The sequence below is a fragment of the Propithecus coquereli genome, unplaced genomic scaffold (assembly GCF_000956105.1).
Source record: "Propithecus coquereli isolate 6110/MARCELLA unplaced genomic scaffold, Pcoq_1.0 Scaffold355, whole genome shotgun sequence".
In the NCBI taxonomy this organism is placed as follows: Eukaryota; Metazoa; Chordata; class Mammalia; order Primates; family Indriidae; genus Propithecus; species Propithecus coquereli.
The window spans coordinates 3,948,524-3,963,017 of record NW_012149230.1 but is presented as its reverse complement, the minus strand read 5'-3'; the positions used below and the strand labels follow the sequence as shown (position 1 = coordinate 3,963,017).

General features: G+C 37.6%; 1 protein-coding gene across 6 annotated transcripts in view; it reads left to right on the top strand.

Moving 5' to 3' along the window:
• NCOR1 (nuclear receptor corepressor 1) overlaps positions 1-14,494 on the top strand; it is a 158,463-nt gene that overhangs the window by 101,804 nt on the left and 42,165 nt on the right. For all 6 annotated transcript variants that reach the window (XM_012651413.1, XM_012651412.1, XM_012651414.1 and 3 more), the window contains 2 exons: positions 473-668; positions 9,855-10,015. In XM_012651413.1, the coding sequence (XP_012506867.1) occupies positions 473-668; positions 9,855-10,015 (357 nt within the window). The remainder of the gene's footprint in view (positions 1-472; positions 669-9,854; positions 10,016-14,494) is intronic.

The window sequence follows — 14,494 nt, the reverse complement described above, 5'->3', positions numbered from 1 at the left end:
GATTGGTTGAGCCCAGGAGTATGAGGTTGCAGTGAGCTATGATGACACCACTGCACTCCAGCCTGGGCAACAGAGTGACACCCTGTTTCTTAAAAAAAAAAAAAAGAAAAGAAAAAGGTATGAGTCATTAACATATGCATGTTATTTAAATCAGTAGATGGATGTGATGCCTGGTAAGACACATAGAGGTAGGGGTTGGGGCCCAAGGCCAAGCCACAAGGGCCTTGGCCACCATAAGTTAGAATCAGAAGTGTTTTGATTTCTCTTATCAGAGCTTTTGTGATTTATATTTTATGTAGTTCTGAAAGAAACTAACATTTTAAGCATGATTCTTGAAGAAATATTTTGATTAAAAAATGAAAAAATCAATTCAACCAGTAATATGACAGAAATAAGCTTTATTTATGACAGGTGGTAATTATTATTACATTGGTCATTGGCATATTTAGATTTTTTTTTTTCCTTCTTGTAGGTTTCCTGCACCCCATGTAATATACCGATTGGAACCCCAGTGAGCGGCTATGCTCTCTACCAGCGACACATTAAAGCAATGCATGAGTCAGCACTCCTGGAGGAACAGCGGCAGAGGCAAGAACAGATGGATTTGGAATGTAGAAGTTCTACAAGTCCATGTGGTACATCCAAGAGTCCAAACAGAGAGTGGGAAGGTAGGTAGATAAAGCTATCACCACAAAGAACTTCTCTGAGTAGAAACCAACCTAAACCCAAAAGTAGTATCCTTTGTGCTTTGTAAGTTATTAGCATATCAATTGATTTATTACATTTGTCCCTAACAAATACAATTCCTTAAATTGACCTCAGGGAAGTTACTAAGGAATGTTAATATCATTGATACTAACAATCATTATGGCAGTAACATTTTTAATAGCCTTCTAGTGAATATGAATTTTCTGATAGTCATCGTTATGCTGGCAGACTTTATGAAAATCCTGCTGTATGCTCCATTCATCTGAATTTTCAGAGTAAGTGAGAATTGTCCTCCCCTTGAAGTAAATAACCTATGACATGTAATATTCTAGTTCTCTGATAGAATGGGTGACAACTTTATGGAGTAGATATTGCCAATCAGACACTGGCTCATCCTTCACCCTGCCATTTGCCAGTCGTGTGGCTATGGGAAAGTCACTTAACCTTTCATAGCTTTGGTTTCCTCATCTGTAAAGTAAAAACAATATCTGTCTACCTTGCTGGGGTTGTAAAGTTAAGAAAGAATGAACATTCATTATTATTGCATAACACATGGCTCAGCATTATTTTATATATAATATAGTATATTGTTATATACTAATTAGTATATTAGTGTTAATTATAGAACTACCTTCATCCAAGGTATATACACAGTATAATAGACTATGTAGGTATCTGTTATCATTGTTATATCACTATTATTATTGCAAATGACAGATTTGAGTTGGTGCATATTCTTTTAGTTGGTGTGTGATACACTTTTACTTTCTTTAAAAAAAAGATTATTATTTCTAAATTTTAATAAATTATTCTGACATCGTTAGAAGAATCTGCACATGTATTCTGGTTGATCACGAACTTACGGTCCACTAACATGCTACAATATGCTTAGAATATAAGAATACTAAAATTGTCTTCAGATGATTCAGAAAACTCTTCGCAGTACCTTACGTAGATAAGTGAGAGCTATTAGCTTTAGCATGCCGGGGATTCCGTGGGCTATTTAGTATAAAATAGAAACTGTGGTATTTCAGTGATCCTGCTGACTCCCTACCCCCTTCCCAAATTACACCAATAATGAGTTATTAGTTATATAACACACTGAACCTCTTATGTTAGAGTTTTAAATGTAAACTTGTTAGTGTTTTACACATAAATCTTGTGCTAGTGAAAATGTCAACCAGAATGATAGTACCCATCAGAGTATGTAACAGGTGCTAAATGAACATTTCTCGGATGAGAGTAGGAGTGTTGCCCCGTGAAGGAATGAATGATAGATGAGTGACATGATGGAGACTCTTCACTCTTTACCACGTGTCACCGTAAGGTAGGAATGGACTCATCAGAGGTGTTTATCTTTTGAGTATTCCAATTATGAGGAAATCTGTCAGTGGAGAATGATAAAATATAGAATAATTTAAAAATCTATTGATCTTTTCATTACATAAATGATTTAGTATAGATTTTGTGAGAAGTAAAAATGACATTCAAATGATATAATTTGTTGAATTTACGCCAAAGCAAAATGTTATTTAGTTAGCAATATCTGGGTCATTTTAATATGGATATCATATAGTTATTTTAGAACCTCAGTATCTTTTGTTGGTCTGCTTTATAAAGTGAGTTGTATTTGAGAGCTGAAGAGATCGAACCAAGCTACAGCCCAAAATTCTGAGAATCCAAACTGTGAATTGCATTTCTCCGTGATCAGTCATATTAATCCATGTAGTTTAAGGTTTCAGTAGTATCCTAATTTTTAATCATAATGCAGTGATCTTAAAACTGTAATTATACTTTTGATTAATATGACATGGAAAATTTGACAAGTTTGGTTCAAGATGACTCTCTACAAAATTGGGCAGTTGGTTACATTTTATCCTGAGGTTGGGTTTTGTTTTAGCTAATCTACTTGGTACAATCATCTGTTTCAAGTGCCCAAAGTCTCTCCTTGAGTTTATAACTATCCTGTAGTTCAGTGTATAGGATGATCTTTGAAATAACATTTAAATGTTTGCAGTTAAGTTTCTTGTGTGTAGAATGTTTTACACAAATGTTTTAAATGCAGCCTCATGGAACAGTTTATAGAATGTTAAAAACAGTGAAAATGTGTACCAATTATTGGTACAGTCCACCTGAATTAGGACGATTTTTTTTATTTTTCCTTTACAAAGTAACAAACAGCACTTACTGTCCAGCTATTTGGTTGTAGTCATCTTCTTTTAATGTGAATGATTTAAATAATTACTGTAGATGTGCCCTTTTTAAATTGCTTAGAGCTTCCCTGTAGAAAAGCTTGAAAAAAACCTTAGAGAAAAATTTTCACTTAACCAGTAACATTTACACATGTTGACCTCTGCTTTACTTGTCGCGGCCCGGATTGCAGAACGGGGGATGGACACAGAAAGAAACACACAGACACACACACAAGATGTACAAGACTGCAGTAGTCAATTCTACCAGTCGCTTTATTCTTATACTTTTCTCTGTCCGGCAGCTACTTCCTGGCAGGTAACTACCTTGGGCGCCCTGAGGAAAATACATTTTCATTCCTTCCTGACCATTGCTTAAGGGAAGCAGACGGTTGCATCTTAACTTCTTGCATCTTAACTTCTTTATCTCATTACCATATGCAGGACAATGAGATGCCTTGGCTTGTTTGCAAGACCCCAGGCACTTGGTTATCTATCATAAAGCTATCTGTCATGAGGAATAGTTCTGTTTGGTCAACAGGCCGTGCCCAGGCCTATTGACCTCTGGCGCCAAGGAGAGCACACCCAGTTTCGCTGACTCTGGGCTTAAGCCAGTTTTGCCCAGGGACGGTCCCTACATCTCCCCCTTTTTGGTTTAATTTTGAGATCGAATATGTTCAAAAACCGTCACGGTATTTTGATGGCGTTGATCATTCTTTATTTTCCGGTAGCTCCAGCATCTGTAGACTAGAAATAAATCATGAAAACAAATAGAATTCCAACATTAGTTCCTATAGCATTAAGGAAAGCCTGAAAGGAAATTAAGGGATTAACTTGAGCAAGCCCATTAGCTAGACTTTGGAAGAAATCTTGTTCATTAAACTCTGGCAAATTGCCATGGAAAGTGTTTGTTATTTCTTGCTCCAGACTCTGTAGGTCTGCTGTCAAATTGTGGCCTCCAGTTAACAGCTGGCGAAGGACTCGCCAATGCTTACTACTGTTAAGAGGAATAGGTGTGACACAAAACCTGGAAGAATTCCAATCACAACGCAAAAACGATTGAGTAGATAAAACTTGAATTTGATCTCCCAACCATTGGACGGTACTTTGTAAATGAAGGATTTCTCCTTCTAAGTGACTATCAATTTCCTGTTGATGTTGCCACAGCCTATGAGAGTCTTCATGCCACTTACGGATGAAGTCGGCAGTTTGAACAGATTGCTGTAAAGCCACTCCTGCAGTAGCAGCCGTGGCGGCTATAGATATCAATCCCGCCACAACAGCAATTATGAGGCCGATAGCTCTCTTAGCTCGATGGCTCAAGGCAGTTATTTTGTTCAGAAAAGTGGTGATCAGAGCAGACTCGCTCCAAGGGTGAGATAGATTAACTGGAATCCAAAGCTCTGTTCTGGCCCTTAAAATATACAAGCTTTGTGAACTAGCATTAAATGTAGCCCACGAAGAGCGGTTAAGGCAAGTATATAAAGAACAGTCATTAATACAAGAAATATTTCCCGTGGATTCATTCCATTGGACAGTACCTAGCAACAACAAATATGGATAAGACACACAAGCCTGTAAGGATCGAGAAACATTAGTATGGAGATTAACCTGAAAAGCAGCAGGGGCAGACTGATTAAATGACATATTACCCATCCATATATTAACTAGTTCTGCCAATGATTTAAAAAATTAAGAGTAAAGAGTGCTCTTAATAGATGGCGTTGAGGAGACTCAGGAACTCCCCCTTTTTGTTTTTGTAATTGGAGTTTTAAGGTGCGATTGGCACGTTCAATAATTGCTTGACCTTGACTATTAAAAGGAATGCCTGTAATATGGCGGATGGAATGCAAGGCAAGAAAGGTAGCGAGTTTATGAGAAGTATAGGCGGGGGATCCTTACTACGAAACACACATTGAGCCTGCCCCAATCCAGACAGAACAGTGGGAACTGTAAGTTTGGGCCAGTCAGGGGGCCATTGAGCAAGACAAATAATAGAAACATCAGCTCCAGTATCCACCAACCCCTCAAACGTACGGCCATTAATGGCAAGAGCGAGGACAGGTCAAGAGTCTTGAATAAGAGTTTCCCAAAAAACTTTAGTTCCTGTGCTGCCAAAGCCTCCCTGACGTTCAGCTTTATGAGTAGGAAAAGAGACATATGGTAGGAGCAAGAGCTGAGCTATACTAGTGCCTGCAAAGACTTGAGTAGTATGGGAAACAGAGACCATAAGCTGAATTTCATCGGTATAATCTGAGTCAATAACTCCCACATGTACAAATATTCCTTTCACAGTACAGCTGCTGGGTCCAATAACTAGCCCAACCTTCCCCACAGGCAAAGGTCCAAAGACCTGCATAGATAACTTATGAACACCAAGGCTGGGTCACCCAGGGCTACTTGAGCCTTCAGAGTAGTATACTGCCCTGTCCCAGTAAGTTGTTCCTTCGTAGGTCCAGGGGGTTGTTGTTGTGCAAAAGGAATTTGAAAAACTCGTTCCCCTGGTTTCGGAGGGGCCGAGGGACAGACTGGATAAGCCGAAACGAAGGGCGGAGGCGGAGGACTGGCAGCCATCTTACTGCTTTTAAGCAAGGAAATTAATTCTTGTAATTCTGCCCGAGTAGGCAGCTCACCCGAAGGTTCAGAGTCCCCATCTGGTGGCTCTGGCTCTCCCTCCTCTCTCAATTCGTCAGGGGACGGGGCACGAAATGGCAAGGGTTCCTTTTCGGATTCTTCACCTGCATAAGCCTTTTCTGAGTCTGTCTGCAGCAAGCATAAAGCCTGAGTTATCGCATTGCAGACGGTCCAAATCTTTAAATCAATAGTTTCGCCTTGCTGATGGGCATGGCGAAAAGCTTTAATAACTTGTTGCCAACTATGGAGATTTAACTGCACCTGTGACTGACATTGAAACCAATAACAATGTTGTTGTACTAGCACGAATAATTGTCTTAAGGTACTTTCTTTTACTTCTACTCCCACAGAGCTTAAAAGTCCTTTAATTAACTTTCGATATTTGTGCTCTGCTGCTGAGGGGGAATTCCCCATATTTTCCTGAGAGTCCCCTGTTGGTTGCTGCTTACCTGTTGCCAAAGGGGTGCCTCTTTGGTCCCTCCATCCTGAACGACACAGACCCTGCTCACCGCGCCAGTTGTCGCGGCCCGGATTGCAGAATGGGGGATGGACACAGAAAGAAACACACACAAGACGTACAAGACTGCAGTAGTCAATTCTATCAGTCGCTTTATTCTTATACTTTTCTCTGTCCGGCAGCTACTTCCTGGCACGTGACTACCTTGGGCGCCCTGAGGAAAATACATTTTCATTCCTTCCTGACCATTGCTTAAGGGAAGCAGACGTTTGCATCTTAACTTCTTGTATCTTAACTTCTTTATCTCATTACCTTATGCAGGACAATGAGATGCCTTGGCTTGTTTGCAAGACCCCAGGCGCTTGGTTATCCATCATAAAGCTATCTGTCATGAGGAATAGTTCTGTTTGGTCAACAGGCCGTGCCCAGGCCTATTGACCTCTGGCACCAAGGAGAGCACACCCAGTTTCGGGACTCAGGGCTTAAGCCAATTTTGCCCAGGGACGGTCCCTACATTACTGATAACTTTGAAGCCTCTTTCCTACAGTGAAGGAACCCAAACTTAAGTATGTAAAGGTAGAGTTAGAATTGAACTCCTAATGCAAGTTTAACAAAAATCTATTCAGTCACAGTAAGAGTTAATGCTTCTTTGTAACTGAATCTAGTTTATTGCATGTTTATTTTGTTGCTGTTGCTGTTTGTTTTTCTGGCTATGGGTACATGGTGATTTAAATAGCTATGTTTAGAACCATCTAAATGCCCATCATTTTTTAAAAAACACTAGTATGACCACTGGATTTTTTTTTACATAATTATAAACTTAACTGAAAAGGGTAAAAACAATCAGGCATTAAATTGTTAATACATTATTATGTTCAATTCTCTAGGAAGAAAGAAGTGATTTTCTTTTTCTTTTGAGACAGAGTTTTGCTCTGTTGCCCGGGCTGGAGTGAGTGCCATGGCGTTAGCCTAGCTCACAGCAACCTCAAACTCCTGGGCTCAAGTGATCCTACTGCCTCAGCCTCCCGAGTAGCTGGAACTACAGACATGCGCCACCATGCCCGGCTAATTTTTTCTATATATTTTTAGTTGTCCAGATAATTTCTTTCTATTTTTTTTAGTGGAGACGGGGTCTCGCTCTTGCTAAGGCTGGTCTCGAACTCCTGAGCTCAAACAATCCATCCACCTCGGCCTCCCAGAGTGCTAGGATCACAGGCGTGAGCCACCGCGCCCAGCCAGTGATTTTCTTTTGAAGTTGGTTTATTTCATAAATGTGTTTACTTAGTAGTAGGGCATTTAATAATCTAGTTCATTATATTAATATGTCAAAGAAGGAAAGAGTATGGTCATTTTAATAGATACCCCAGAGGCATCTGAAATTCAACACCCCCGTCCTTCAGTGAGACACTGTTGCACTGTGTATAGAGCTCAGGGTCTGGAATTATACTGCTTTTTAAAAATCCTTGGTAGTATGACTTTGGTTGTGCAATTAGGTATGATTCTTCTGGGCTGCAGTTTCCTCATCTGTAAAATGGTGTTAATAACCTCATTGATCATGAGGGCTAAATGAGATAATACCTTTAATGCACAGTGCCCAGCACTTGAATATTAGTTGATATTTCTATAATTGCTTCTGATTTTAAAAATATCTTAGTAAACTATTATTTAACATAGGGAAAAGAGGTTTAAGTATTTGAAGGGAAAAGACAAATTATTATTTACAAGATAAGAATATCTACCTAGAAAGTCTAAAAGAATCAATTAAAAAGTTATTAGAGCTAAGGAAGTTTCACAGAAAAAATTTGTTATACAGAAATCCACATCTTTTCTGTATATCTGCAATAATTAGTTTTATATATATAAACCCATATATATGAAAGAGATGGTTTTCTTAGCAACAGAATATGAAATACCTAGGAGTAATTTTTAACAAGCCTATCTGACAAAAACTAGGTTTCTCAATTAGAGAACTCATTATTTAAAAATGTTGTCTCCTGTGTTTATTCATAAACTTAATACAAGTCCAGTGAAAATTCTAATGATACTTTATTTTAGGAGGAAGTACTCAAAATGATTTTAAATCTAGATTTATCTGGAAAGATAAATGGACGAGACTAGGTAATGAAAAGAATAATAAAATGAGTGGGAATTTGTTTTGGCAGACTTTAAAATGCTACAAATCTAAGTGGTTAGGGTTACAAACGAGTTTTACTTGTGCTTTTCTGATTTTCAAAAATTGCATTATTAATTTCATTTATAAAGGAAAAAATTATATATTTTTAAAGTCTTTATATGACTGCATTTCTGGCATGTTCTTTAAATGTGTAAAGTTTTCTTAATACTTTATGTAGAGATAACTTACATGGTAAGTCATTTTCTTTAGGGTTATTGCAGTTATATTCATAGTTTTATAAGCTTGTATAGGATTTTTAAATTAGCTTGATCTGCATCTTTTGAAAGGCTTCTTCCATTTCTTAATTAAATTTATTTCTCTGAATATTAGTGAGTGTAAGCTTCAACATGCTAATTATAAGAGTTGAAATCCTGAAAGCGCTGACCTCTAATTCAGGCCAGACTTAAATTCACAGAATTGCTTGATAATCTGATGTTTGCCTGTTATGATTTTATCATGTGTGAAAAAAATTGATTATCCTTAAGACGAAAGAAAAGTTCTTTGTCCTTTAAAGGGAAAAATCGTAATTGAATTTTGGAGGATTTTATTAGGTCATAGTAACGTTGCATACATAAAAAATTTAGATCTATAGGACTTCTTTACCTCTCTACGGGTGGATTCCTCCCCCCCAGGAATTTTAGACCTTAATATTAGTATATGGATGGATCTGCCCCTGGATGGTATGGGCTTGGTCCTTTCACACTTACTATTTTAATTTGGGGTTCTTCCCTTATTTTGATAACTTTAACTTGCATAGGAAAATCAGTGGCCTATATGCCTTATGCTGAGGTCAAACGTGCTCTAGAACAGGAAGCACAGATGCACGATACCGCAGCAAGGTCAGCCTCACCGTGTAGGCTCTCTCCAAGGGAAGTCAGTAAAGCCGCTCCACAGCCTGATATGAGTGCAGTCCGTATAGTGTCCCGCCAGGTAAATATTGCTCCTCTGTGCAGTGGCTGCTGGCCATCTACCCACAGATGTTCCACGTGGGTGGTTTAATCTCGTGAATGAACTGCTCTTCCAGGACATGTCCTTGCTGTTTCAAAATGACTTTCTTGTTTCTCAGCATTCCATCATCAGTTGCATTCAGTTGAGTTCACTGGGCCACTGGGAAATTTGTATTCACACATTTATACTGTAACATTGACTGTCTTTTCTTTTAAGAATAGTATATGAATTTGTAAAAATCTTGAGATTCACACCCCTCCCCCCCACCAGGAATTCAAGTGTTCTGTGAGAGCCAGAATCAATAAATGTTTCTTAAATTATGCAAGCTGCAAAAAAGATTGGTTGACAGTCATGTCTGCATATTCTGTAAAGTAGGGATATCAGCTCTTCCTAAGAAGCATCTTTTTTTTCACCTCCCCTGTGAGGTCGGAAGAGTAGTGGCAAGAGATAAAAAATGATCGAAGACTGGAGTTTGCCTATGTGCTAAGCAGAATACTTTGAAATGAGCATCAGCTTGAAAGCTCTGGTTTGAAGGGGAGTTGAATATGTCGACCCCACAAATACCATTTTTGACTTGAATATGTATACAGGGTTAAGTGACAGAAAATAGAAATGTTCATCCTTGGCTTCATCTTACGTTTATAATTTAATCTGTGATTTAAAAATTCAGGAATGACTGAGATAGGTAGCATGTTGCAAACTGGGAAATTAACTACCTTTAACTCATTTTTTTTCCTTTTAAAAGTCCTCCAGCCTGCTCCACATCAAGTGATAACCAATCTCCCTGAAGGGGTTAGGCTTCCAACAACTCGACCAACCAGGCCGCCGCCGCCTCTCATCCCATCATCCAAAACCACAGTGGCTTCAGAAAAACCATCTTTTATAATGGGAGGCTCCATCTCACAGGTAAAATGTCTTCTCTTCACAGTATATTTCTTGTTGAATATTGCTTTGATAAAAAATTTCCCTCTTTCTCACACTAATTTTTCAAAGTACTAAGAAATAATAATCTGTCTGGATGTGAAACTTGCAGAGACAGTGACCAGAAACACAGCAGTTGCTACACTCATGCCATACACAGAAACTTGGAATGTGTTATGTCCAGATTGAAGGGCCATGGCATACTACCTGGTTTAACTTACCAAAGGCACATATTTGCCCTGAACTTTAGGGTAGTATGCATTAAAATGGAATATTTTCAGATAGTAGAATATTTGTTCACTATTGTAAAGGCTCTAAATATTAAATTGTAGATAGTTGGTATTATAGTTTATTCTGACTTTACTTTGACCACTAAATCTCTTTTTTCTGGTTCATTACTTTTTTTTCTAATTGAGATATGGTCTGTTCTTAACCATTCGATTAGTTTTGACTAAAGTGCACAGCCAGTGGCCACACCCCTGTCAAGTTATTGAACGTTTCTGTCACTTCTTAAGGTTTTCTCTTACTCCTTCCTAGGCAGTCTCCCCTCTCACCCCCTGGAGCACAGAAAGCAGCCACTGTTTATTTTCTGTTGTCATAGATCAGTCTTGCATTTTCTAGAACTTCAAGTGAATGGAATCATACGTTATATATTCTTTTGGGTCTGTTTTCTTTAACTCGGCATAATGGTTTTAGAGATTCATCCAGGATTTTGTTCTTCCTTTTTATTGCTGAATAATATACTCCGCTGTATGAACATACCAGTTTTTTGATCCATTCTCCTGTTGATGGAAACCTGAGCTGTTTCTAGTTTTTGGCTACTATGATAAAGCTGCCATGGACATTCTTGTACTAGGTTCCTTGTGGACATATGTTTACACCTGTGAGTGGAATAGCTGGGTATATGTATATGTTGTTTTATAATTTTCTAGAGTGGTTCTACAATTTTACACTGCTACCAACAGTGTGTGAGACTTCTGGTTGCTTCATTTGCTATTGTCATACTTAATTGATATGTAATAATATCTCATTGTGGTTATATTTTGCATTTCCCTCACAACAAATGATGTTGAGCACTTTTTCATGTGCTTTTTGGCCATTTGTATGTCTGCCTGTGTGAAATGACTAAGTCCGATTATCTATTTTTATTGGGTTTTAGAAATTCTTTATATATTATGATTGGAGGTTCTGTTAGATATATGTATTACAGGTATTTTCTCTATTTTTAGATTGTCTGTTTTCTTACTGGTGTTTAAAGCAGAAGGTTTAAATGTTGATGTAGTCTGTTTATAAATTGTTTTCCTCCTATGATTAGCTCTATTTTGCTAAGAAATCTTTGCCTGCTCCAAGGTTGTGAGAGATTCTCCTGTGTCTTCTTTTGAAAGCTTTATAGTTTTAGCTTTTACATTGAGGCCTATGAGTAGTCTCAAATTAATTTTTGTTTATAGTGTGAGGTCAGGATTGGCATTCATTTTTCCATTTGGATTTCTAGTTTCAGTAACATTCATGAAAGATCTTTTCTTTCCCCTCATTTGATTGCTTTAGTGCCTTCATTAAAAAATCATTTGATTGTATATGTTTGGGTCTATTTCTGGACTCTCCTGTGCTGTTCATTTTAGAAACAGCAACATTTTTTTCTGTACTTGTCCATCCTTTTGTTATTACCACAGTCTTGATTACTGTAGCTTTATAGTAAGTCTGGAAATCATGTGGTGTAAGTCTTCATTATTTTTGTTTTTCAAAAAAAGGAAGGAAGCAAGATTGTTGTTGTTATTCTGTGTCTTTTGTATTTTCATATAAACTACATAATCAGCTTGTCAATTTCTTGTCTTTTCCTTTCTTCCTTCTTTCTTTCTTTTTCTTTGTCTCTCTCTCGCTCTTTCTTCTCTTCTTTCTCTCCTTCCTTCCTTCCTTCCTTTTTTCCCCAATTATTATTCAAGAACTCATACAAAATATTCCAGATCAATGAGTTTTAATCTTCATCTTCCTCTTCCTTTTCATATTGGTTAATTTGGAGGTAATGCAATTCCTAATTCTCTTTGCTCTTAACAACTATGCACAACCATCATGTACATTATTCTTCTTCAAATATTTTTTGGTGAGATATTTCAAATACCTTTTGGAAAAAGGCACCTCAGAAGTTACAGTGATTTAGCTCTTCCTTCTTTTGATGCTTACTACCCTTCCACCTAGATCCCCGCTTTTCCATTCGCTCTAATTCTCTCGTGGAGAAACTGCTTAAAATTGGCAGCATCCATGATTCCATCTTCTGCAGTGTGGGTGCAGTCAAGGGCGAATTTCAGAACCTGCTTTTTTCACCCTTTGCTACAAGCTTTTTCACAGGCACCGTGGCAACATCAGGGACAGAAATAATTAGTTTATCAACTGAAAGAAAGAAAAATCTGATAGAATCTTGGTTGGGATTACACTAAATCTATAGATCAATTTGGGATAGAAATGGACATTTTAGCAACATCAAATCTTCTAATCTATGAACATAGATATCTTTCCATTTATCTAGAGCTTTAATTTCTCTCAGCAGTGCTTTGTATTTTTCACTTTAGAGGTTTTGTATATATTTTGTTTTATGTTTGGTTATTTGATAATTTTTAATGTATTTTTTATTTTTATAAATCATATTTTTAAAAATTTAATTTTCTAGTTCTTGCTAGCATATGGAAATACAATTTTTTATATTATAACTTTGTCTTCTGTAACATTTACTTAGTGTTTCTAGTAGGACTTTTGATTTTGTTTTGTTTTGGTGTATTTCTTAGGATTTTCCATATATACATGTCATCTGCAGATAAACACAGTTTTACTTCTTTCTTCCTTTCCAATTTTTATCCTTTTTATTTCTTGTTTCATTGCACTGGCTAGGCGAGAACTTTTAGTGCAATATTGAATAGAAGTGGTGAACTTGGACATGTATTTCTTGATGCTAATCTTAGAAGGCGGCATTCAGTATTTCACTATTAAATATAATGTTAACTATAGGTTTTTCTTACATGTCTTTCATTATATTGAAGATGTTTCCTTGCATTCTTAGCTTGCTGAGAGTGGTCCCCTCCACCCCTCCCTGTTCTTGAATTTTTTAACTCCAGAATTCTATTTTGTTCTTTTTAAGTGATTTCTTTCTCTCTGTTTGTATTCTCTATTTGGTGAGACATCATTCTTGTACTTTCCTTTAATATTTTAGACATGATTCCCTTTAGTTCTTTGAATAGATTTATAATAGCTGGTTGAAAGTCTTTAGTCCAAAGATCAGGTATGGTTTCTTTCTATTCACTGTTTTATTTTATGTGCATGGCTTGTTTGTTAGCATGTCTTATAATTTTGGTCAAAAACTGGACATTTTACATAATGTGGCAACTCTGGAAATCAGGACAACCCCACCCCACCCCGAAACACAACCCAGCTTCTTGTTGTTTCTGTTTCTTTTTGCTATTGGCATTTATTTGCTTGGGGACTTTTCTGAACTCATTCTTAAAATCTGTATTATTTGTCATGTGTGGCCACTGAAATCCCTGCTTAGTTAGTTTAATGATCGACTGATGATTAGAGAAAGATTTCCTTAAATGTCTAAAACCAGTAACCTCAGTCTTTGCTGAGGGGTCCTCTGTGTGCATGGGGGCGTGCCTTTGCTCAGGCAGTTGATGGCTCTGCCTGTCTTTACTTCCTGCTTTGCAGAGTCTTAAGGTCAGCCATAGGCGGGAGCTTAGAGCCTTTTTATGTCTTTCCTAGGCATATTCACGTCCTCGCACATGAATATGGCCTTCTAGGTTCCCAGGAATGTGTTGGAGCTTGTCAAACGCCCCATGAACATCTCATTCCCTAGCTCTTCCTTTTAAGTATTTTGGTTAGCCTATTTGTGCCAGCTGTTTTCTGCTACCTCAGGCAGTGGAGAAGTTAATCAGTTGCCTCTGATTGTTTTTGACAAGCCTGAGCTTCCTCTACCCACCCCAGTCAGGTCACATAAAGACAAGTGGAGTCTCCCAGAGAACCACCAGACAAGTCAAACAATGACATTTACCTGAGAATGAGGCTTTTAAGGAGCCCCAACCCAGCTGTTCCATTTTTAGTGGCTGCTAAGCTGCTGGTTTGCCGGTGATTGTGGTGAGCTTTTGGTTTTTAAAACTACCACAGAGCTTGAAGGGGAGAATGGGAATAGACCAAATTAGGATGCCACGAAGCTCCTTGTTCTTACCTAGATTCCGTTATTTTTCTTGAATAAATGCTCCCAGATTTATATAAGCCTTTGTTAATTTCCAGGGTTCTTTAAAAATTGATTCTTACCATTTTTGCTGTTTTCTTGTGCTTTTATGGAGGAGAGTTTTCAGAAGTCCTTATTACTCTGCTATATTTGCTGATATCCCTCTCCATAGCATTTTTAAGAGGAATGAATGTTGTTAATAATAGGAGCTTACATATTGGGTGTACTGTTTAAGTGCTTTATGTAATTTA